Source organism: Anomaloglossus baeobatrachus, chromosome 2, assembly GCF_048569485.1.
Source record: "Anomaloglossus baeobatrachus isolate aAnoBae1 chromosome 2, aAnoBae1.hap1, whole genome shotgun sequence".
NCBI lineage: Eukaryota > Metazoa > Chordata > Amphibia > Anura > Aromobatidae > Anomaloglossus > Anomaloglossus baeobatrachus.
The window spans coordinates 10,065,926-10,090,112 of record NC_134354.1 but is presented as its reverse complement, the minus strand read 5'-3'; the positions used below and the strand labels follow the sequence as shown (position 1 = coordinate 10,090,112).

The window sequence follows — 24,187 nt, the reverse complement described above, 5'->3', positions numbered from 1 at the left end:
ACTGCCTCCTCACCCTATACTGTTCCTCTTGGTGTCTTCACCTCCACTGGGGCACTTATAAACCAGCGTCGTCTGCCGCCTCTGCGGCGCTGGAGAGTGACGTCACAGTGTGCTCAGCTGACCCCGGAGTGCCGGTCGGTCACCGCTTCAATTGTCCTCCAGTGTGAGACGTATGAGCACGGTTGATCAGCGGGAGCCGGCGCTGCACTCTCTCTCTCTCTCTCTCTGAGCTGTCACTACCGGGGCGGAACACACAGCGACCGGGGCACTATCAGAGCGCGGCATCGGGCGGCCCCCTGCCAGCTACGCCCGTACACAATACACACGTGCCGCCTCTGCTGGGAGTTGTAGTCCAACAAATGACTTCACCGACAACCGCGAGGCACGAGACGCCTGAGTCACCAGGCATCACGTGACCGCGCCCACACCACGTGCCGGGGGGGGTGTGACTGGAATTTGTGGTCACACCTGGCTACAGACCTACAGAGGAGTCGCGGTGCATTCTGGGAGTCTCCCCCTCTCTCGTCCTCCGGATGGTTTCTCCGCTTGGTATAAACACCGGCGCCCGCTCCAGTCAGCTGATTCATCGCCAGGATGCCGCTGTGCGGGGGACTCGGGAGCATCAAAGAGGCGACAGCGGAGGTGCAGGAGCTGTGCAACCAGGTGAGGGCGCTGTACACACAGGGGGAGGTGCAGGAGCTGTGCAACCAGGTGAGGGCGCTGTACACACAGGGGGGAGAGCGGAGGTGCAGGAGCTGTGCAACCAGGTGAGGGCGCTGTACACACAGGGGGGAGAGCGGAGGTGCAGGAGCTGTGCAACCAGGTGAGGGCGCTGTACACACAGGGGGGAGAGCGGAGGTGCAGGAGCTGTGCAACCAGGTGAGGGCGCTGTACACACAGGGGGGGAGAGCGGAGGTGCAGGAGCTGTGCAACCAGGTGAGGGCGCTGTACACACAGGGGGGAGAGCGGAGGTGCAGGAGCTGTGCAACCAGGTGAGGGCGCTGTACACACAGGGGGAGAGCGGAGGTGCAGGAGCTGTGCAACCAGGTGAGGGCGCTGTACACACAGGGGGAGAGCGGAGGAGCTGTGCAACCAGGTGAGGGCGCTGTACACACAGGGGGGAGAGTGCAGGAGCTGTACAACCAGGTGAGGGCGCTGTACACACAGGGGGGAGAGCGGAGGTGCAGGAGCTGTGCAACCAGGTGAGGGCGCTGTACACACAGGGGGGAGAGCGGAGGTGCAGGAGCTGTGCAACCAGGTGAGGGCGCTGTACACACAGGGGGGAGAGCGGAGGTGCAGGAGCTGTGCAACCAGGTGAGGGGCGCTGTACACACAGGGGGGAGAGCGGAGGTGCAGGAGCTGTGCAACCAGGTGAGGGCGCTGTACACACAGGGGGGAGGTGCAGGAGCTGTGCAACCAGGTGAGGGCGCTGTACACACAGGGGGGAGGTGCAGGAGCTGTGCAACCAGGTGAGGGCGCTGTACACACGGGGGAGAGCGGAGGAGCTGTGCAACCAGGTGAGGGCGCTGTACACACAGGGGGGAGAGTGCAGGAGCTGTACACACAGGGGGGAGAGCGGAGGTGCAGGAGCTGTGCAACCAGGTGAGAGGCGCTGTACACACAGGGGGGAGAGCGGAGGTGCAGGAGCTGTGCAACTGTGAAGCCCCGCAAACGCTGTGTCGGTGTCGGTGCATTACCTTCAGGGACTCCACGTAGATGGATCTGTCTGGTCACAGGTAGGAAACCTTCTTTGTAGTTTGTCGTGACGCCACTCTCAGATTTGCGGTCAGTGGGGACCGCCACTGCAGGTTAAGGGATGCCTGGGGCTGATGGTGAGTGCAGTCGGTTGTAGTAGCCTCCTGAGAGTGAGGCAAGCCCCAGGGCCTGTGTAGATGTGTAGAACTACAAGGGCGCAGAATGACTCAACACAGGCAGGATGTCTTTCAGTTGATGGCAGGGTGAGTGACCCGGGCGTAGCTGGGGATGAACCAAGTGGAACCAGGTGTCCTTCAGGCTGACTTGTGAGGGTGACTACTAACTCGCCTTCCTTAGCCCTTGGTGGTTTGGGGTAACCCCGACTTTGAGTCCCTATGGGGGTCACCCAGGGAAGATGCTGCAGCCTCTCTCCCCTTCGTTTGCCGTTTGCTTGTCGCCTGGACCAGGCCACTCCAGCTGCTTGCCTCCTGTGACCTATGGGCCCTAACTGTGGCTACGTGGCTGCGGCTTTTGTGGTGTTGTGGTGTGGGCTTTGAGAGCCCCACACCGGCAGGTTTAGCAAAAGAAAGCTGGATCTATCTCCGCTTCGGGATCTGCCGCCCGTTTGGGCCTGGTGCTCTCTAGCAGTCTCCTTACTTCCCACCTCCGTTGCTCTCTCTCTAGCTGAAGATGGATTTCGGGTAGCACTCCTAGGTGACCGTTCTCCCCCGTCGGTAGCCACTGCGCGGGACGCTGTCAGACTGCACAGCCCCAGGGGTCTGCTCCTCACTCGAGCTCCCTGGACTCTGCTCTGAACCGGCTCACATCTGGGGACCTTCACTGCTGCTCCTGTCTGAGCTTTACTTTCCTGCTCCTCACTCCTCCACACTCTGCTTCAGACTCTTTTCTCCTCCTTCTCTTTTCCTTTTTGTGCCTGCCTACGCCACCTAGCAACCAGACTCTCTTACCACACCCCTTGAGTGGAGATGGAGGCTTTTGGCCCCCTCCACTATTCCAGTGGAGGCGAAGGCTTTTCCCCCTCCTGGGATCCCCAGGGGTCCTCTCAAAGGTACATGTGTGAGACCTGATCACTATGCACCTGTGTACCACACCCCGGTCAGCCTTCTGGATTACCTGTGTTGTACTGTTCCCCAGCATGGGTGCAGTACTCAGTGGTGCCTGACCAGGTCAGGGGCGCCACACAACCAGGTGAGGGCGCTGTACACACAGGGGGGAGAGCGGAGGTGCAGGAGCTGTGCAACCAGGTGAGGGCGCTGTACACACAGGGGGGAGGTACAGGAGCTGTGCAACCAGGTGAGGGCGCTGTACACACAGGGGGGAGAGCGGAGGTGCAGGAGCTGTGCAACCAGGTGAGGGCGCTGTACACACAGGGGGTGAGAGCGGAGGTGCAGGAAGCTGTGCAACCAGGTGAGGGCGCTGTACACACAGGGGGGAGAGCGGAGGTGCAGGAGCTGTGCAACCAGGTGAGGGCGCTGTACACACAGGGGGGAGAGCGGAGGTGCAGGAGCTGTGCAACCAGGTGAGGGCGCTGTACACACAGGGGGGAGAGCGGAGGTGCAGGAGCTGTGCAACCAGGTGAGGGCGCTGTACACACAGGGGGAGAGCGGAGGAGCTGTGCAACCAGGGGGGAGAGCGGAGGTGCAGGAGCTGTGCAACCAGGTGAGGGCGCTGTACACACAGGGGGGAGAGCGGAGGTGCAGGAGCTGTGCAACCAGGTGAGGGCGCTGTACACACAGGGGGGAGGTGCAGGAGCTGTGCAACCAGGTGAGGGCGCTGTACACACAGGGGGGAGGTGCAGGAGCTGTGCAACCAGGTGAGGGCGCTGTACACACAGGGGGGAGGTGCAGGAGCTGTGCAACCAGGTGAGGGCGCTGTACACACGGGGGGAGGTGCAGGAGCTGTGCAACCAGGTGAGGGCGCTGTACACACAGGGGGGAGGTGCAGGAGCTGTGCAACCAGGTGAGGGCGCTGTACACACAGGGGGGAGGTGCAGGAGCTGTGCAACCAGGTGAGGGCGCTGTACACACAGGGGGGAGGTGCAGGAGCTGTGCAACCAGGTGAGGGCGCTGTACACACAGGGGGGAGGTGCAGGAGCTGTGCAACCAGGTGAGGCGCTGTACACACAGGGGGGAGGTGCAGGAGCTGTGCAACCAGGTGAGGGCGCTGCACACACAGGGGGGAGGTGCAGGAGCTGTGCAACCAGGTGAGGGGCGCTGCACACACAGGGGGGAGGTGCAGGAGCTGTGCAACCAGGTGGAGGGCGCTGCACACACAGGGGGGGAGAGCGGAGGTGCAGGAGCTGTGCAACCAGGTGAGGGCGCTGTACACACAGGGGGATAGCGGAGGAGCTGTGCAACCAGGTGAGGGCGCTGTACACACAGGGGGATAGCGGAGGAGCTGTGCAACCAGGTGAGGGCGCTGTACACACAGGGGGGAGAGTGCAGGAGCTGTACACACAGGGGGGAGAGCGGAGGTGCAGGAGCTGTGCAACCAGGTGAGGGCGCTGTACACACAGGGGGGAGAGCGGAGGTGCAGGAGCTGTGCAACCAGGTGAGGGCGCTGTACACACAGGGGGGAGAGCGGAGGTGCAGGAGCTGTGCAACCAGGTGAGGGCGCTGTACACACAGGGGGGAGAGCGGAGGTGCAGGAGCTGTGCAACCAGGTGAGGGCGCTGTACACACAGGGGGGGAGAGCGGAGGTGCAGGAGCTGTGCAACCAGGTGAGGGCGCTGTACACACAGGGGGGAGAGCGGAGGTGCAGGAGCTGTGCAACCAGGTGAGGGCGCTGTACACACAGGGGGGAGAGCGGAGGTGCAGGAGCTGTGCAACCAGGTGAGGGCGCTGTACACACAGGGGGGGAGAGCGGAGGTGCAGGAGCTGTGCAACCAGGTGAGGGCGCTGTACACACAGGGGGGAGAGCGGAGGTTGCAGGAGCTGTGCAACCAGGTCGAGGGCGCTGTACACACAGGGGGGAGAGCGGAGGTGCAGGAGCTGTGCAACCAGGTGAGGGGCGCTGTACACACAGGGGGGAGAGCGGAGGTGCAGGAGCTGTGCAACCAGGTGAGGGCGCTGTACACACAGGGGGGAGAGCGGAGGTGCAGGAGCTGTGCAACCAGGTGAGGGCGCTGTACACACAGGGGGGAGAGCGGAGGTGCAGGAGCTGTGCAACCAGGTGAGGGCGCTGTACACACAGGGGGGGAGAGCGGAGGTGCAGGAGCTGTGCAACCAGGTGAGGGCGTCTGTACACACAGGGGGGAGAGCGGAGGTGCAGGAGCTGTGCAACCAGGTGAGGGCGCTGTACACACAGGGGGGGAGAGCGGAGGTGCAGGAGCTGTGCAACCAGGTGAGGGCGCTGTACACACAGGGGGGAGAGCGGAGGTGCAGGAGCTGTGCAACCAGGTGAGGGCGCTGTACACACAGGGGGGAGAGCGGAGGTGCAGGAGCTGTGCAACCAGGTGAGGGCGCTGTACACACAGGGGGGAGAGCGGAGGTGCAGGAGCTGTGCAACCAGGTGAGGGCGCTGTACACACAGGGGGGAGAGCGGAGGTGCAGGAGCTGTGCAACCAGGTGAGGGCGCTGTACACACAGGGGGGAGAGCGGAGGTGCAGGAGCTGTGCAACCAGGTGAGGGCGCTGTACACACAGGGGGGAGAGCGGAGGTGCAGGAGCTGTGCAACCAGGTGAGGGCGCTGTACACACAGGGGGGGAGAGCGGAGGTGCAGGAGCTGTGCAACCAGGTGAGGGCGCTGTACACACAGGGGGGGAGAGCGGAGGTGCAGGAGCTGTGCAACCAGGTGAGGGCGCTGTACACACAGGGGGGAGAGCGGAGGTGCAGGAGCTGTGCAACCAGGTGAGGGCGCTGTACACACAGGGGGGAGAGCGGAGGTGCAGGAGCTGTGCAACCAGGGTGAGGGCGCTGTACACACAGGGGGGGAGAGCGGAGGTGCAGGAGCTGTGCAACCAGGTGAGGGCGCTGTACACACAGGGGGGAGAGCGGAGGTGCAGGAGCTGTGCAACCAGGTGAGGGCGCTGTACACACAGGGGGGAGAGCGGAGGTGCAGGAGCTGTGCAACCAGGTGAGGGCGCTGTACACACAGGGGGGAGAGCGGAGGTGCAGGAGCTGTGCAACCAGGTGAGGGCGCTGTACACACAGGGGGGGAGAGCGGGAGGGTGCAGGAGCTGTGCAACCAGGTGAGGGCGCTGTACACACAGGGGGGAGAGCGGAGGTGGCAGGAGCTGTGCAACCAGGTGAGGGGCGCTGTACACACAGGGGGGGAGAGCGGAGGTGCAGGAGCTGTGCAACCAGGTGAGGGCGCTGTACACACAGGGGGGAGAGCGGAGGTGCAGGAGCTGTGCAACCAGGTGAGGGGCGCTGTACACACAGGGGGGGAGAGCGGAGGTGCAAGGAGCTGTGCAACCAGGTGAGGGCGCTGTACACACAGGGGGGAGAGCGGAGGTGCAGGAGCTGTGCAACCAGGTGAGGGCGCTGTACACACAGGGGGGAGAGCGGAGGTGCAGGAGCTGTGCAACCAGGTGAGGGCGCTGTACACACAGGGGGGAGAGCGGAGGTGCAGGAGCTGTGCAACCAGGTGAGGGCGCTGTACACACAGGGGGGAGAGCGGAGGTGCAGGAGCTGTGCAACCAGGTGAGGGCGCTGTACACACAGGGGGGAGAGCGGAGGTGCAGGAGCTGTGCAACCAGGTGAGGGCGCTGTACACACAGGGGGGAGAGCGAGGTGCAGGAGCTGTGCAACCAGGTGAGGGCGCTGTACACACAGGGGGGAGAGCGGAGGTGCAGGAGCTGTGCAACCAGGTGAGGGCGCTGTACACACAGGGGGGAGAGCGGAGGTGCAGGAGCTGTGCAACCAGGTGAGGGCGCTGTACACACAGGGGGGAGAGCGGAGGTGCAGGAGCTGTGCAACCAGGTGAGGGCGCTGTACACACAGGGGGGAGAGCGGAGGTGCAGGAGCTGTGCAACCAGGTGAGGGCGCTGTACAACACAGGGGGGAGAGCGGAGGTGCAGGAGCTGTGCAACCAGGTGAGGGCGCTGTACACACAGGGGGGAGAGCGGAGGTGCAGGAGCTGTGCAACCAGGTGAGGGCGCTGTACACACAGGGGGGGAGAGCGGAGGTGCAGGAGCTGTGCAACCAGGTGAGGGCGCTGTACACACAGGGGGAGAGAGCGGAGGTGCAGGAGCTGTGCAACCAGGTGAGGGCGCTGTACACACAGGGGGGAGAGCGGAGGTGCAGGAGCTGTGCAACCAGGTGAGGGCGCTGTACACACAGGGGGGGAGAGCGGAGGTGCAGGAGCTGTGCAACCAGGTGAGGGCGCTGTACACACAGGGGGGAGAGCGGAGGTGCAGGAGCTGTGCAACCAGGGTGAGGGCGCTGTACACACAGGGGGGAGAGCGGAGGTGCAGGAGCTGTGCAACCAGGTGAGGGCGCTGTACACACAGGGGGGAGAGCGGAGGTGCAGGAGCTGTGCAACCAGGTGAGGGCGCTGTACACACAGGGGGGGAGAGCGGAGGTGCAGGAGCTGTGCAACCAGGTGAGGGCGCTGTACACACAGGGGGGGAGAGCGGAGGTGCAGGAGCTGTGCAACCAGGTGAGGGCGCTGTACACACAGGGGGGGAGAGCGGAGGTGCAGGAGCTGTGCAACCAGGTGAGGGCGCTGTACACACAGGGGGGAGAGCGGAGGTGCAGGAGCTGTGCAACCAGGTGAGGGCGCTGTACACACAGGGGGGAGAGCGGAGGTGCAGGAGCTGTGCAACCAGGTGAGGGCGCTGTACACACAGGGGGGGAGAGCGGAGGTGCAGGAGCTGTGCAACCAGGTGAGGGCGCTGTACACACAGGGGGGAGAGCGGAGGTGCAGGAGCTGTGCAACCAGGGAGGGCGCTGTACACACAGGGGGGAGAGCGGAGGTGCAGGAGCTGTGCAACCAGGTGAGGGCGCTGTACACACAGGGGGGAGAGCGGAGGTGCAGGAGCTGTGCAACCAGGTGAGGGCGCTGTACACACAGGGGGGAGAGCGGAGGTGCAGGAGCTGTGCAACCAGGTGAGGGCGCTGTACACACAGGGGGGAGAGCGGAGGTGCAGGAGCTGTGCAACCAGGTGAGGGCGCTGTACACACAGGGGGGAGAGCGGAGGTGCAGGAGCTGTGCAACCAGGTGAGGGCGCTGTACACACAGGGGGGAGAGCGGAGGTGCAGGAGCTGTGCAACCAGGTGAGGGCGCTGTACACACAGGGGGGAGAGCGGAGGTGCAGGAGCTGTGCAACCAGGTGAGGGCGCTGTACACACAGGGGGGAGAGCGGAGGTGCAGGAGCTGTGCAACCAGGTGAGGGCGCTGTACACACAGGGGGGGAGAGCGGAGGTGCAGGAGCTGTGCAACCAGGTGAGGGCGCTGTACACACAGGGGGAGAGCGGAGGTGCAGGAGCTGTGCAACCAGGTGAGGGCGCTGTACACACAGGGGGGAGAGCGGAGGTGCAGGAGCTGTGCAACCAGGTGAGGGCGCTGTACACACAGGGGGGAGAGCGGAGGTGCAGGAGCTGTGCAACCAGGTGAGGGCGCTGTACACACAGGGGGGAGAGCGGAGGTGCAGGAGCTGTGCAACCAGGTGAGGGCGCTGTACACACAGGGGGAGAGCGGAGGTGCAGGAGCTGTGCAACCAGGTGAGGGCGCTGTACACACAGGGGGGAGAGCGGAGGGTGCAGGAGCTGTGCAACCAGGTGAGGGCGCTGTACACACAGGGGGGAGAGCGGAGGTGCAGGAGCTGTGCAACCAGGTGAGGGCGCTGTACACACAGGGGGGAGAGCGGAGGTGCAGGAGCTGTGCAACCAGGTGAGAGGGCGCTGTACACACAGGGGGGAGAGCGGAGGTGCAGGAGCTGTGCAACCAGGTGAGGGCGCTGTACACACAGGGGGGGGAGAGCGGAGGTGCAGGAGCTGTGCAACCAGGTGAGGGCGCTGTACACACAGGGGGGAGGTGCAGGAGCTGTGCAACCAGGTGAGGGCGCTGTACACACAGGGGGGAGGTGCAGGAGCTGTGCAACCAGGTGAGGGGCGCTGTACACACAGGGGGATAGCGCAGGAGCTGTGCAACCAGGTGAGGGCGCTGTACACACAGGGGGATAGCGCAGGAGCTGTGCAACCAGGTGAGGGCGCTGCACACACAGGGGGATAGCGGAGGAGCTGTGCAACCAGGTGAGGGCGCTGCACACACAGGGGGATAGCGGAGGAGCTGTGCAACCAGGGTGAGGGGCGCTGCACACACAGGGGGATAGCGGAGGAGCTGTGCAACCAGGTGAGGGCGCTGCGCACACAAGGGGGGGAAGGCTGACAGATCTGCGGTGTTGGCCGGTGACTCCTTGTCATTTATAAATGACCAAAAACTGCCCCTGCACATCCAACAAATGTGAACAGGTGCTAGCTGAAAAAAACATATAACTATAAAATGCATACAGCTGCACACTGAAAAGCCAAAAATGTTCAAGGGAAAATATGGCACTTCATTACTGCAAAAGAGAGATTTAGTTTATGTATTGGCCAAGGCATGTAAGCCCGGAAACCAACGGCAAGGTAATCTCTAATCCGGGAACCTAACTTTAAATGCCACTATCCAGGTTAAAAACATCCGTGTCTGGGCAAAATGCCACTATTTGGACTATAAACCTCCATGTAAGGGCAGATAGGCTTCTGGCTGTTCATAACCATTGTAGCAGGAGCCTAGCTGCCCATACATGCAGGTTTGTAGTCCAAATAGTGGCATTTTGCCCAGACACGGATGTTTTTAACCTGGATAGTGGCATTTAAGTTAGGTTCCCGGATTAGAGATTACCTTGCCGTTGGTGTCCGGGCTTACATGCATTGGCCAATACATTATTACTTATTATTATTATAGCGCCATTTATTCCATGGCGCTTTACAAGTGAAAGAGGGTATACGTACAACAATCATTAACAGTACAAGACAGACTGGTATAGGAGGAGAGAGACCCTGCCCGCGGAGGGATCACAGTCTACAGAAGGAGAGAGGACCCTGCCCGCGAGGGATCACAGTCTACAGGAGGAGAGAGGGACCCTGCCCGCGAGGGATCACAGTCTACAGGAGGAGAGAGGACCCTGCCCGCGAGGGATCACAGTCTACAGGAGGAGAGAGGACCCTGCCCGCGAGGGATCACAGTCTACAGGAGGAGAGAGGACCCTGCCCGCGAGGGCTCACAGTCTACAGGAGGAGAGGACCCTGCCCGTGAGGGCTCACAGTCTACAGGAGGAGAGGACCCTGCCCGCGAGGGCTCAGTCTACAGGAGGAGAGAGGACCCTGCCCGCGAGGGCTCACAGTCTACAGGAGGAGAGAGGACCCTGCCCGCGAGGGCTCACAGTCTACAGGAGGAGAGAGGACCCTGCCCGCGAGGGCTCACAGTCTACAGGAGGAGAGAGGACCCTGCCCGCGAGGGCTCACAGTCTACAGGAGGAGAGAGGACCCTGCCCGCGAGGGCTCACAGTCTACAGGAGGAGAGAGGACCCTGCCCGCGAGGGCTCACAGTCTACAGGAGGAGAGAGGACCCTGCCCGCGAGGGCTCACAGTCTACAGGAGGAGAGAGGACCCTGCCCGCGAGGGCTCACAGTCTACAGGAGGAGAGAGGACCCTGCCCGCGAGGGCTCACAGTCTACAGGAGGAGAGAGGACCCTGCCCGCGAGGGCTCACAGTCTACAGGAGGAGAGAGGACCCTGCCCGCGAGGGCTCACAGTCTACAGGAGGAGAGAGGACCCTGCCCGCGAGGGCTCAGTCTACAGGAGGAGAGAGGACCCTGCCCGCGAGGGCTCACAGTCTACAGGAGGAGAGAGGACCCTGCCCGCGAGGGCTCACAGTCTACAGGAGGAGAGAGGACCCTGCCCGCGAGGGCTCACAGTCTACAGGAGGAGAGAGGACCCTGCCCGCGAGGGCTCACAGTCTACAGGAGGAGAGAGGGACCCTGCCCGCGAGGGCTCACAGTCTACAGGAGGAGAGAGGACCCTGCCCGCGAGGGCTCACAGTCTACAGGAGGAGAGAGGACCCTGCCCGCGAGGGCTCACAGTCTACAGGAGGAGAGAGGACCCTGCCCGCGAGGGCTCACAGTCTACAGGAGGAGAGAGGACCCTGCCCGCGAGGGCTCACAGTCTACAGGAGGAGAGAGGACCCTGCCCGCGAGGGCTCACAGTCTACAGGAGGAGAGAGGACCCTGCCCGCGAGGGCTCACAGTCTACAGGAGGAGAGAGGGACCCTGCCCGCGAGGGCTCAGTCTACAGGGAATGGGTGATGGTACAATAGGTGAGGACAGAGCTAGTTGCGCAGTGGTCTACTGGACTGAGGGCTATTGCAGGTTGTAGGCTTGTTGGAAGAGATGGGTCTTGAGGTTCCTCTTGAAGCTTTCCACGGTAGGGGAGAGTCTGATATGCTGAGGTAGAGCGTTTCAGAGTATGGAGGAGGCACGGGAGAAATCTTGTACACGATTGTGGAAGAGGAGATAAGAGAGGAGCAGAGAAGGAGATCTTGTGAGGATCTGAGGTGGCGTGCAGGTAGGTACCGGGAGACTAGGTCACAGATGTAGGGAGGAGACAGGTTGTGCATGGCTTTGTATGTCATGGTTAATGTTTTGAACTAGAGTCGTTGGGTGATGGGAAGCCAGTGAAGGGATTGGCAGAGTGGAGAGGTCGGGGAGTAGCGAGGGGAGAGGTGGATTAGGCGAGCCGCAGAGTTTAGGATAGATTGGAGGGGTGCAAGAGTGTTGGAAGGGAGGCCAGAGAGCAGGAGGTTGCAGTAGTCGAGGCGGGAGATGATGAGGGCATGCACTAATGTTTTTGCAGATTCTTGGTTAAGGAGAGCACGGATCCGGGAGATGTTTTTGAGTTGTAGTCTGCATGAGTTGAAGAGGGCTTGGATGTGTGGCTTGAAGGACAGAGCAGAGTCGAGGGTTACTCCAAGGCAACGAGCTTGTGAGACTGGGGAGAGTGAGCAGCCATCGAGTTTGATGGAAAGACTTGGTGGAGGAGATGAGTGAGGAGGAGGAGGCGGAGGAAAAACAATGAGCTCTGTTTTGTCCATGTTCAGGTTTAGGAATCGCGCAGAGAAGAAGGATGAAATAGCAGACAGACATTGTGGGGTTCTGGTTAGTAGAGAGGTAATGTCAGGTCCAGAGAGGTAGATCTGTGTGTCATCGGCATAGAGACGATACTGGAAGCCGTGGGACTCTATGAGCTGTCCCAGGCCGAAGGTATAGATGGAGAACAGCAGGGGGTCCAATAACTGAGCCTTGAGGGACACCGACAGATAGGGGGCGAGGTGAGGAAGATTTAGTATAAACTAAATACCTCTTTTTCAGAAATGCAGTGCCATATTTTCCCTTGTACATCCTTGTCATTTATGGATCCTGACCCTTTAAAGGATTTTCATTCACTTCATTCCTCTTTTCCCCCTCTGCTGTCAGTGACTAGTAACCTGTATAGAGCTGCTGTATCCCGCCTTTGTATGGGCTGACAGTGCAGCTCAGAGGCCGGATACAGTGTAACAGATCCTCAGCTGTGTGAAGCTGCAGAGTCTCCAGGCCTGAGGACACAATCTGATACCGTAGGGTAATCGGGCTACAGATCTGCAGGGGTGATGTCTCCACCTCGGCCATTCATCAGCCGTGGCCTTTTGTCCCACCTGTGGACGCTCTATGGAAAGATTCCCATCTGAATGTTTGAGTCTCAACCAATTGGAGCTTCATATGGGGGAGTTGGATGTGTCTGGCCGCTTAAGAGTGAGCCCCGCCCCTGAGGAGCGGCCGGACGCTGTCTCTGATGACCAGTTCTCTGAAAGCTTCCGCAGCTTTCTAATGTAAGATGATGCATTGTGGGTCGTGAGGTTGGACCCAAGTTCCCGTCCCTCAGCTCTCAGCAGGATCCTACTCATGGAATGAGGATTGCAGAAATCTGTGCACCCGCTGCGGGGGAGGACTGAACATATGACACCTGACCACAGCGTCTTCTCTCCTACAGGTGAAGACGGAGGTGGAAGAAAAACACGGCAAGACGTACCCCACGTATGTGGCCACTGAGTACAAGACGCAGGTGGTCGCTGGGACCAACTACTTCGTTAAGGTGAGACTGGAGCATGCTGGGAGTTGTAGTGCAGACACTTGGAGGCACTGAAAATAAATCAAATGGGGGGGGGGGGAAGTGGTGGTGTGGAGACTGACTGCAGCGGTCTGTACAGATCAGCTGCAGCGTTCAGCTCCTCTCTAGCGCCATCTAGTGTGCAGGGTCAGTATCAGATGCAGATGGAGCGACCATGATCCCAGCAGCCCCCGGCGGTCGCCCCGAACCAGTCTGTGCCGGGATGATGACTTTGAAGGAGCTTCCATCATGAAATGTTTTGGGACACCTCTGGGTCAGAGCGGTGCTGGCTCCTGGAGGAAGAGGCAGGTGACTATAGTGACACCATTATATAAACATTATAAAAAAGAGACCATCTTTTTCAGTTTATAGATGCACCAGATTTCAAGATGCACCCCAAATTTAGGGACTAAAAGGGGGTCTATCTTATCATTAGGTGGTGTCTTACTAGAGAGGGGCAGTGGTGGATTGGGGTCACGGAAGGCAGGGGGCGGTGCTGGAGCAGGGCGATGCTGCAGGTGCCCCACAAACTGTCGACTGGGGCTGCGGGCTTCAAAGTAATGGCGCCTGGAGTCAGCAAATGCGCGGATTGAGCGATCGGGTCAATGACAAGCTGAGATCTCATCTGCACACACGCTACCTCTGGGCGCCATTTTCCTCAAGTCTGCTGCTGGGAGATCAATGGGCGCGGAGGTGGCGCATGTGCAGATGAAATCTTGCGCTGAGACCTCCAGCTGTGCATGCATTTACTCCAGGCGCTATTATTTGAAGCCCTTGCCGTCAGCAGCCCCTTCACCCCCTCCCTTCAGCCCCAGCTGCTGCCATCCGCATCCCTGACCCCCCCCCCTTCACCCCCAGCTGCTGCCATCCGCATCCCTGACCCCCCCCCTTCACCCCCAGCTGCTGCCATCCGCATCCCTGACCCCACCCCCAGCTGCTGCCATCCGCATCCCTGACCCCCCCCCCCCACCCTTCACCCCCAGCTGCTGCTATCCGCATCCCTGAACACCCCCCCCCCCACCCTTCACCCCCAGCTGCTGCCATCCGCATCCCTGACCCCCCCCCCCCCCACCCTTCACCCCCAGCTGCTGCCATCCGCATCCCTGAAAACACCCCCCCCCCCCCCCCCTCTCAACCACTCCCAGTAAGCTACATTTGGATTAGAAGACGCACCCCTCACTTTCCTCCCAAATTTTTGGGAAGAAAAGTGCATCTTATAAGCCGGTATATTTATTTGGGAGGCTTGTCATTGGGTAGTGTATGTCCTGCTGATTGTACAGGTGCCGCTCTTGTGAATGCTGGAGCTTGTTTGGATCGGCTCCTCTTGAGACAGAATGATGCATCAGTTTCCTCATTTTAAACATGTTCACTGTGCGAACAAGGAATTGCTTGGTATTACTACAATGGTTCAATTTATTTCTATATTGTATTGAGTAATTATTGGTCCCATATGGATGGAAGTGGGTAATAAAGTGGTGGGGTACATCTCCTCCAGATTGCACATTACAGTACTTGGGGTAGTTAGGGGGTCACACTTGACCCCATTGCGGTCCCACATAAACAATATAACTCTGGTGATGGGCTTACAACCATGGTGTACAGATGTTGTTTCAGTGGTGAGACCGCTTGTAGTGACACCGGTCCTCTGGTTTATAACTTCTGCACCCTCTTGTTTATCTTCAGGTCCGGGTCGGAGATGAGGAGTACATTCACTTGCGCATGTACAAGAACCTGCCTCATGCAGGGCAGAAGCTGAGCCTCACGGCCTCCCAGGTCGGGAAGTGTAAGGGGGATGAAATTGTCCACTTCGACTAAGCCCCCCCCCCTCCCCCTCCCCCGCTGCTGATACTTTGCTCTCATTATCCTGAGTTTCTTTATTTTGTACTAGTAATGCAATGGCTGCTGACCAAGGACTGACAATAAATTGACTTTTCTACTAAATGTTGAGTTTTCTGTGGTGTCATTGTTGGAGTTGGGGGAGGGGTCTGACATTCTGCAAAATAATCCACCCCCTCCGTGAATCTGCTGTCTCACTGGCTTAATGTGTGCATGTGCGCTCCTTGCATCTCCATGTGACATAGCTCTATTATGGGTCCATGTGGCCCGCCCTTAAGGCTTTCCCACATACTTTCCCCTTTACACCTTGGCCTGTGCCGCAGTAAAATGAGCGGTTGCTCTGATCGGCTGCAGCGGTGATGTATGCAGGACACAGACGGTACAGCTGAGGTCATATGCTGCAAATCCTCATCAGGAGCCGCAAATCACAACCATATTTACTGCTTTATATAAAGAGATAAAACAAACAAGGGGCAATTTCTTTGGCCTCCAATTCGGTTTTTATCTTTTATATTAGGAAAATTAATTGCTCATCCCAGGTCTACAGTGAAGAATATTCATCCTGATCCCATAAACAAGACATCCCGAAGCCGTCCTAATGGCGAGGATGTGAGCGGAGGACAGGGAAGTGCCCAAGAGCACATTTGGGGTCATTCATGTGACCGCTGGAATGGTAGTGTCCATGGTGTGACTGCTCTGACAACAGAGAACCAGATTACTAACTGCTTTTGCAACAGCCGCCTGATCCCTTTACTGCAATTCAGTCCCCTGATTCTGCTGGCCTCAGAATCATCTCAGTCCTCAATATTCAGTGACTGACAGTCTCCTCCGTCCTCGGTGGTGTACGGTGACTGCCCGTCTCCTCGGTGGTGTACGGTGACTGCCCGTCTCCTCGGTGGTGTACGGTCACTGCCCGTCTCCTCGGTGGTATACGGTGACTGCCCGTCTCCTCGGTGGTATACGGTGACTGCCCGTCTCCTCGGTGGTATACGGTGACTGCCCGTCTCCTCGGTGGTATACGGTGACTGCCCGTCTCCTCGGTGGTATACGGTGACTGCCCGTCTCCTCGGTGGTATACGGTGACTGCCCGTCTCCTCGGTGGTATACGGTGACTGCCCGTCTCCTCGGTGGTATACGGTGACTGCCCGTCTCCTCGGTGGTATACGGTGACTGCCCGTCTCCTCGGTGGTATACGGTGACTGCCCGTCTCCTCGGTGGTATACGGTGACTGCCCGTCTCCTCGGTGGTATACGGTGACTGCCCGTCTCCTCGGTGGTATACGGTGACCGCCCGTCTCCTCGGTGGTATACGGTGACCGCCCGTCTCCTCGGTGGTATACGGTGACCGCCCGTCTCCTCGGTGGTATACGGTGACCGCCCGTCTCCTCGGTGGTATACGGTGACCGCCCGTCTCCTCGGTGGTATACGGTGACCGCCCGTCTCCTCGGTGGTATACGGTGACCGCCCGTCTCCTCGGTGGTATACGGTGACCGCCCGTCTCCTCGGTGGTATACGGTGACCGCCCGTCTCCTCGGTGGTATACGGTGACCGCCCGTCTCCTTGGTGGTATACGGTGACCGCCCATTTTGTTACTTGATACAGTGCAGGGGTGGAAAAAATGCTGCAAAGTCCTTTATACAAATACACATTTACTTCTATCTAGAAATTGTTTGTCTGTAGCTGTTACCATGATGACCAAAATACCACATCGGAGTGAGTCATTGTCACTCGGCCACACGAGGAAACCTTATCTATGTAGAAGCAAAACCTCAGCTTGTGAGAGATGTACATTTCCACCACTCTGGATATTACAGTATGGGGTTATTAGGGATCACACTCGCCCCCATTACGGTTCCCTGTAACTGAATAAAACATACAAAGAAATCTAAAATGATTCTATGGAAAAAAAGCCTCCAATTAAAAGGGAAAAAACCATATGCCATGTATGCCTACATATAAAATAATAATGGGGGGGGAAAAGCCAACATGTGCTGTGTGTGATACTGACCATGCAGTGTTACAGAAGCCGCATGAGCTCCATGTACAGATCTGTGTTATCGGATAACTCAGCGGATACTTCTTAGTCAGAGGTTACACCATCTATGACTGTCCGGGGTGCCGGGAACTGATGTGTACAGCGAGCACCGTAATGTGTGCAGATACAGAGCTGCCAGGACCTTCCACAGAAGACCCTAGAGAGCTCATGTGAGGGTGGGGGCGCGATATCTGGCACTAATATTGTACTGGGGATGTGTCCCAATACAATTCCAGATAACAAGCTGTGGAGTCTGTATCAAATGGACCAACTGAAAATATATACCGTATTTTTCGTTTTATAAGACCCAAAATTTAGGAGGAAAATAGGAAAAAATAGAGGGTCTGTCTTATCTTAGTGAGTCATAATCCTAATGCTTACCGGGGAGGAGCGGCTCAGGAAGGTCACAGGAGGCAATGCTGCTGGCTCAGAGAAGGGGGTGTTGAGGCTCTGGAGGGTCGGCAAAACTGCGGGCTCGGGGGTGTCATGGTTGGTGCCATTGATCTGCCGGCGTGCTGCGGTGGTGATACTGCAGTGAAATAACTCCCAAGGGTTACAGGACAGGGTGTCTCAGTGGTGGGTGCCATTGATCTGCCGTCAGGCTGCGGTGGTGTCACGGCGGCGGGTGCCATTGATCTGCAGGGATGACTCTGCAGTGGAGTGACTGACAAGGGTCACAGGACACTGTGTCTCGGTGGCGAGTGCCATTGATCTGACTACGGGCTCCGTTGAATCGTCCGCAGTTGATGAGATGGACTTCACGAAAATGTCCGCGGAGGCGGCGTGTGCAGATGGAGTTCAAGAAAATGGCTGTGGAGTCCTATCACGTCAATATGCACACACGCCACCTCCGCAGCCATTTTATTGAAGTCCATCGCAGGTAAGTCAATGGAGCCCACAGTCAACTCAATGCATCCATAGCCAACACACCCCCGCAGCCTGCCCGCAGATCAATGGTGTTCACAGCAAAACCCCCGAGCACGTCTTATGACCCCCACTCCACCATGGCCACCCCGGTAAGCCATATCCACTTTGTAAGACGTACCCCCATTTTACCCCTAGTATTGGGGGAAAAAGTGCATCTTACACTCCAGAAAATACAGTAATAAAGTGGGTACAGTGGTTCAGTGCAGAATGTGCTGAATATTTTTTCATAAGAATTTAGGAAAGTTGTGAAATATCCTATAAATGTCTGTTCTGTTCCTGATCTGAGGATCTCGGCTTTTAGTTGAGATGAATCTGTGCTGCACTTCACCTACATGACATAAGTAGGGACGCTCCTCCTCTACAGAGAAGGGGAAAAAGCAGCACCAAGAAACCAGCGCTTCCCACCAGGCGAAGGAGGAGGAAAGAGCGTCTCAAGCATCAGTTACAAGATGGACTCAAGCTTGACGTTTCTCTGGAAAGAGAAAGTAAAAGAAAATTATTGATTGAAGAAGCCCTTATTTACAGATTGAGCGATAGCTTGAGCTGAAACCCTTTCTTGTAGACATGGCCGACCCTCAGGTAACCCTAAATGAAGGGCAATGGACACAGACGGCTGAATTGAAGGAATTGCTTCATCGCCCAATTACATTGACTAAAAAAATTACAAGCTGAGGATTTAACTCTCGGCATTTTCATAAGGGAGTGGAAGAACTTGCTGTTTTGCCTGTCCCAAAGAGGAGGTTTAATTGCAGATGGAATTGCTGCTTCAATGATCGGAGAGAGGCACTGCTATTAGAAAATGAAATTCTTCTGGCCGCTGTTTATGTGGACCCAAGTCATCGTATACTGCTTGATGACAGAGGTAGAGGTTAGGATAAGCAGCTACAGGACTGCCAAGAGCAAGAGGACTGGGGTCCTGCCAGTGCTACTGCTGCCGTATCTTCAGCCTCATCAGATGAGGAACTGTCATCCAGTGCTACTGCTGCCCTATCTTCATCCTCAACAGATGAAGAATTGTATCATCCAGGTCTACTGCTCCATATCTTCAGCCTCATCAGATGAGGACTTGGGTCCTGCTAGTGCTACCCAGTGCTACTGTTCCATATCTTCAGCCTCATCAGATATGAGTTGGGTCATCCAGAGATACTACTGCCAGATCTTCATCCTCATCAGATGAGGAATTGTTTCATCCAGGGCTTTTTTTTTTTTCATATCTTCAGCCTCATCAGATGAGAAGTTGGGTCCTGTCAATGCTACTGGTGAAAAATGTTCAGCCTCATCAGATGAGGAAATGTGTCATCCAAGACTACTGCTGCCATATCTTCATCCTCATCAGATGAGGAGTTGGGACATCCAGAGCTACTTCTCCATATCTTCAGCCGAAACAGATGAGGACTTAGTCCCTGCCAGTACTACTGCTGCTATATCTTCAGTCTCACCAGATGAGGAATTGTCTCATCCAGTGCTACTGCTGCCGTATCTTCAGCCTCATCAAATGAGGAGTTTAATTTTGGACATGGAGCACCAAAGTGTCACCCATAGCAAAAAGATTTAACCAGATTTCAGCAAATTTTTTTCACTTGCTCTCAAAGTAGAAGAGTTCAGCCGTTCATCAAAACTGACTGGGTGGTTATTAATGGTACGTACTCGGACTGGGTCTCAGTTCATAGTGGGGTACCACAGGGGTCAGTATTGGGCCCGCTTCTTTTCAACATATTTATAAATGACCTTGTTGGGGGCATGCGGAGTAGAATTTCAATATTTGCAGATGATACTAAACTCTGCAGGGTAATCAATACAGAGGAGGATAATTTTATATTACAGGGAGATTTATGTAAATTGGAGGATTGGGCTGAGAAGTGGCAATTGAAGTTTAATGTAGATAAATGTAAGGTCATGCACTTGGGTAGAGGAAATAACATTTATGATTATGTACTTAATTGTAGAACACTGGGTAAAACAGACACATAAAGACTTGGGTGTATGGGGGGATGGTAAACTTCACTTTAGTGGCCAGTGTCAGGCAGCTGCTGCCAGGGCTAATAAAATAATGGGATGTATTAAAAGAGGTATAAGTGTTCATGAAAAAAATATAGTTCTACCTCTGTACAAGTCACTAGTGCGACCGCACTTATATACTGTGTACAATTCTGGTCACCGATATATAAGAAGGACATAGCTGAACTGGAGAGGGTGCAGAGAAGAGCCACCAAGATTATTAGAGGAATGGGGGGGCTGCAATACCAAGACAGGAAAAACGAAGGCTTAGGGGGATCTAATCACAATGTATAAATATATGAGGGGACAGTACAGAGACCTTTCCAAAGATCTCTTTACACCTAGGCCTGTGACTGGAACACGGGGGCATCCGCTACGTCTCGAGGAAAGAAGGTTTAATCATAATCACAGACGAGGATTCTTTACTGTACGAGCAGTGAGACTATGGAGCTCTCTGCCGCATGATGTTGTAATGAGGGATTCACTAGTAACATTTAAGCAGAGCCTGGACGCCTTTCCTGAAAAATGTAATATTACCAGTTATGTATATTAGATTTTATGACAGGGTATTGATCCAGGGAATAGTCTGATTGCCGGATGTGGACGAAGGAAGGACATTTTTTCCCCATTGGAACTTGTTTGCCACATTGGGTTTTTTTTGCCTTCCTCTGGATCAACATGTTAGGCTACGGGGTGAACTAGATGGACTTAGAGTCTCCCTTCAACATTAAAAACTATGATACTATGACTGTGCATGAGGCAATTCCTTTATACGTGGAGATTGTTACAGATGTCGCCCGTGTGACCACATTGTCACCGACCCAAGTTACTGTAGAGAGGTTGTTCTCTGGCCTTACAATAATGAGGTCAGAGATGTGAGGTCATGTATGAAGGAGGATCTGATGGAGGCAATACTATTAATTCATAGACTGGACAAATCTTATTCTGTACAAATGTTATTCCATACGTTTTTGTTGAAAACGGTTTTCCCCACTTCCTACACAGTGTATTGCAGATTTACATTTTCTGAAAGTTTTTTGTGTTCTAAACTTGTATCCAATAAGTATATTATGTGTTCTCTAAACAGACGGAATATTGCATCATGATGATGATGATGATGATGATGAAAAGCCGGTGTACGAGGGAGTCGGGGAAATTGAGGAGTTGGAACTTGGAAGCTCAGAATCAGCCAACGTTACTGCGCTCCGGGTCATCGGCACGCTCGGATGTTGCACCAGTCTGTATACAGTGTGTCCACCCATATCCTGTATACACCGCACCTATATACAGTGTGTCCACCCATATCCTGTATACACCGCACCTATATACAGTGTGTCCACCCATATCCTGTATACACCGCACCTATATACAGTGTGTCCACCCATATCCTGTATACACCGCACCTATATACAGTGCGTCCACCCATATCCTGTATACACCGCACCTATATACAGTGTGTCCACCCATATCCTGTATACACCGCACCTATATACAGTGTGTCCACCCATATCCTGTCCACCGCCATTAACTTGAGAATGGCGGCAGCTATAGGCATAGAAGCGGTGTCTAGGTATAGTAAAGTAGCCATGCACTATGCAATGAAACCACCTATAGCGCCACCTGGTGGAAAACAGCGGAGTTAGCATTATTATCTTGAAAACGGAACGAGATAGAGAAAAAAAGTGAATTACAAAGTTGTAGAGCATCATCAATTCAATACGAATCGACACCTTGCATACAGAAATGCTATGATATGAAACCCATGACCCCCCAAAACATTGAATGCTGGTCACGCATATGGCGCTCATTAGTGGCCCCCGTCAGCTGCAATGCACATCTGGCCTCTGCACAGCATACTGTATCTGGCTGCAATGCACATCTGGACTCTGCACAGCATACTGTATCTGGCTGCAATGCACATCTGGGCTCTGCACAGCATACTGTATCTTGCTGCAATGCACATCTGCACTCTGCACAGCATACTGTATCTGGCTGCAATGCACATCTGGCCTCTGCACAGCATACTGTATCTTGCTGCAATGCACATCTGCACTCTGCACAGCATACTGTATCTTGCTGCAATGCACATCTGGCCTCTGCACAGCATACTGTATCTGGCTGCAATGCACATCTGGACTCTGCACAGCATACTGTATCTGGCTGCAATGCACATCTGGCCCCTGCACAGCATACTGTATCTGGCTGCAATGCACATCTGGCCTCTGCACAGCATACTGTATCTTGCTGCAATGCACATCTGGCCCCTGCACAGCATACTGTATCTGGCTGCAATGCACATCTGGACTCTGCACAGCATACTGTATCTTGCTGCAATGCACATCTGGACTCTGCACAGCATACTGTATCTGGCTGCAATGCACATCTGGGCTCTGCACAGCATACTGTATCTTGCTGCAATGCACATCTGGCCCCTGCACAGCATACTGTATCTTGCTGCAATGCACATCTGGCCTCTGCACAGCATACTGTATCTTGCTGCAATGCACATCTGCACTCTGCACAGCATACTGTATCTGGCTGCAATGCACATCTGGGCTCTGTACAGCATACTGTATCTGGCTGCAATGCACATCTGGGCTATGCACAGCATACTGTATCTGGCTGCAATGCACATCTGGCCTCTGCACAGCATACTGTATCTGGCTGCAATGCACATCTGGACTCTGCACAGCATACTGTATCTTGCTGCAATGCACATCTGGCCTCTGCACAGCATACTGTATCTGGCTGCAATGCACATCTGGACTCTGCACAGCATACTGTATCTTGCTGCAATGCACATCTGGCCTCTGCACAGCATACTGTATCTGGCTGCAATGCACATCTGGACTCTGCACAGCATACTGTATCTTGCTGCAATGCACATCTGGACTCTGCACAGCATACTGTATCTTGCTGCAATGCACATCTGGCCTCTGCACAGCATACTGTATCTTGCTGCAATGCACATCTGGACTCTGCACAGCATACTGTATCTAGCTGCACGTTGTGCAATATGGTAGGTGACACGTTTGCACATATCTGTGATACGTGGTGGTAGGTCCTGCAATGTTGGTGGAGGGGTCGCATACACCTGCTGTGTGATGTGACCTCACAGAAATAAGTCCAGTGGGGTCAGGTCAGGTGAGCGGAGGCCACGCAGCCTCCATACCCAATGACTTGTAGGAAGGTCTCCATGAGGTGTCACTTCACGTCCGCAGCCTTGTGAGTGTTACACCTTCTAATCACAGCACTTCTGTGCAAGGTGTGGATTCGTATTGAATTGATGATGCCCAAAACTTTGTAATTCCCTTTTTTTCTCTCTCTCGTTCTGTTTTCAAGATAAAAATGCTAACTCCGTTGTTTTCCACCAGGTGGTGCTATAGGTGGTTTCATTGTGTAGTGCATGGCTACTTTACTATACCTAGACACCACTTCTATGCCTATAGCTGCCGCTGTTCTCATTCCTTGGTTAACAGTTGTGCTGAAAAGTTTACACACCCCGGCAGATGTTTTGCTTTCTTGGCCTTTTTTCAGACAATATGAATGATCACACACAATCTTTTTTGCACTCATGGTTAGTGGTTGGGTGAAGCCATTTATTGTCATCTACTGTGTTTTCTCTTTTTAATCATAATGACCCTGATGAAAAGTTCCCATCCCCCAGTTCCTAATATCGTATCTTGCCCCCTCTAAAATCAATGGCAGCTTGAAGTCTTTGTGGTAGTTGTAGATGAGGCTCTTTATTTTCTCAGATGGTAAAGCTGCCCATTCTTCTCGGTCAGATGGTAAAGCTGCCCATTCTTCTTGGTCAGATGGTAAAGATGCCCATTCTTCTTGGTCAGATGGTAAAGATGCCCATTCTTCTTGGCGCCTCCAGTTTCTGTAAATTGACTTTCTTACTGCTCTTTGCTTGAGTTTTCCCCAGAGTGGCTCAATGATATTGAGGTCAGTAGACTGCGATGGCCACTCCAGAACCTTCACTTTGTTCTGCTGTATCCAATAACAGGTCGACTTGGCCTCGTGTTTTGCATCGTTGTCATGTTGGAATGTCCATGCATATCCCATGTGCAGCTTCCGGGCTGATGAGTGCAAATTTGCCTCCAGTATTTGCTGATAATGTGCTGCATTCATCTTTCCTTCTGACCAAGTTTCCTGTGCTTTTGTAGCTACCACATCCCCACATCATCAGCGATCCACCTCCATGCTTTACTGTAGGAATGGTGTTCCTTTCATCATAGGCCTTGTTGACACCCCTCCAAATGTAACGTTTATGGTTGTGGCCAAAGAGTTTGATTTTGGTCTCATCACTCCAAATTCCCTTGTTCCAGAAGTTTGGGGGCTCGTCTTTGGGCTGTTTGGGGGCTTGTCTCTGGGCTGTTTGGAGGCTCGTCTCTGGGCAGTTTGGATGCTCGTCTCTGGGCAGTTTGGATGCTCGTCTCTGGGTTGTTTGGGGGCTCGTCTCTGAGCTGTTTGGATGCTCGTCTCTGGGCTGTTTGGGGGCTCGTCTCTGGGCTCTTTGGAGGCTTGTCTCTGGGCTCTTTGGAG

At 55.5% G+C, this 24,187-nt stretch overlaps 1 protein-coding gene across 2 annotated transcripts; it reads left to right on the top strand.

The window, feature by feature from the left end:
- Positions 1–487: 487 nt before the first annotated feature.
- Positions 488–18,203, top strand: LOC142280958 (cystatin-B-like). Of its 2 annotated transcripts, XM_075332803.1 has the most exons (4): positions 488–663; positions 12,728–12,829; positions 14,528–14,617; positions 18,006–18,203. In XM_075332803.1, exons 1-4 carry the CDS (start codon positions 595–597, stop codon positions 18,186–18,188), a joined length of 444 nt encoding a protein of 147 aa, XP_075188918.1. In that variant the 5' UTR covers positions 488–594; the 3' UTR covers positions 18,189–18,203. The 2 variants fall into 2 exon arrangements, with proteins under 2 accessions (XP_075188918.1, XP_075188919.1); XM_075332804.1 differs by lacking the exon at positions 18,006–18,203 and having other exon boundaries at positions 525–663; positions 14,528–14,785.
- The last annotated feature ends 5,984 nt before the right edge of the window (positions 18,204–24,187 follow it).

What these genes read in the sequence shown, in the direction of transcription:
- LOC142280958 (XM_075332803.1), top strand. Translation starts at nt 595, where the DNA reads ATGCCGCTGTGCGGGGGACTCGGGAGCATCAAAGAGGCGACAGCGGAG. An exon ending in TGCAGGAGCTGTGCAACCAG is followed by an intron (nt 664 to 12,727) that starts GTGAGGGCGCTG and finishes TCTCTCCTACAG; the next exon opens with GTGAAGACGGAGGTGGAAGA. An exon ending in GGACCAACTACTTCGTTAAG is followed by an intron (nt 12,830 to 14,527) that starts GTGAGACTGGAG and finishes GTTTATCTTCAG; the next exon opens with GTCCGGGTCGGAGATGAGGA.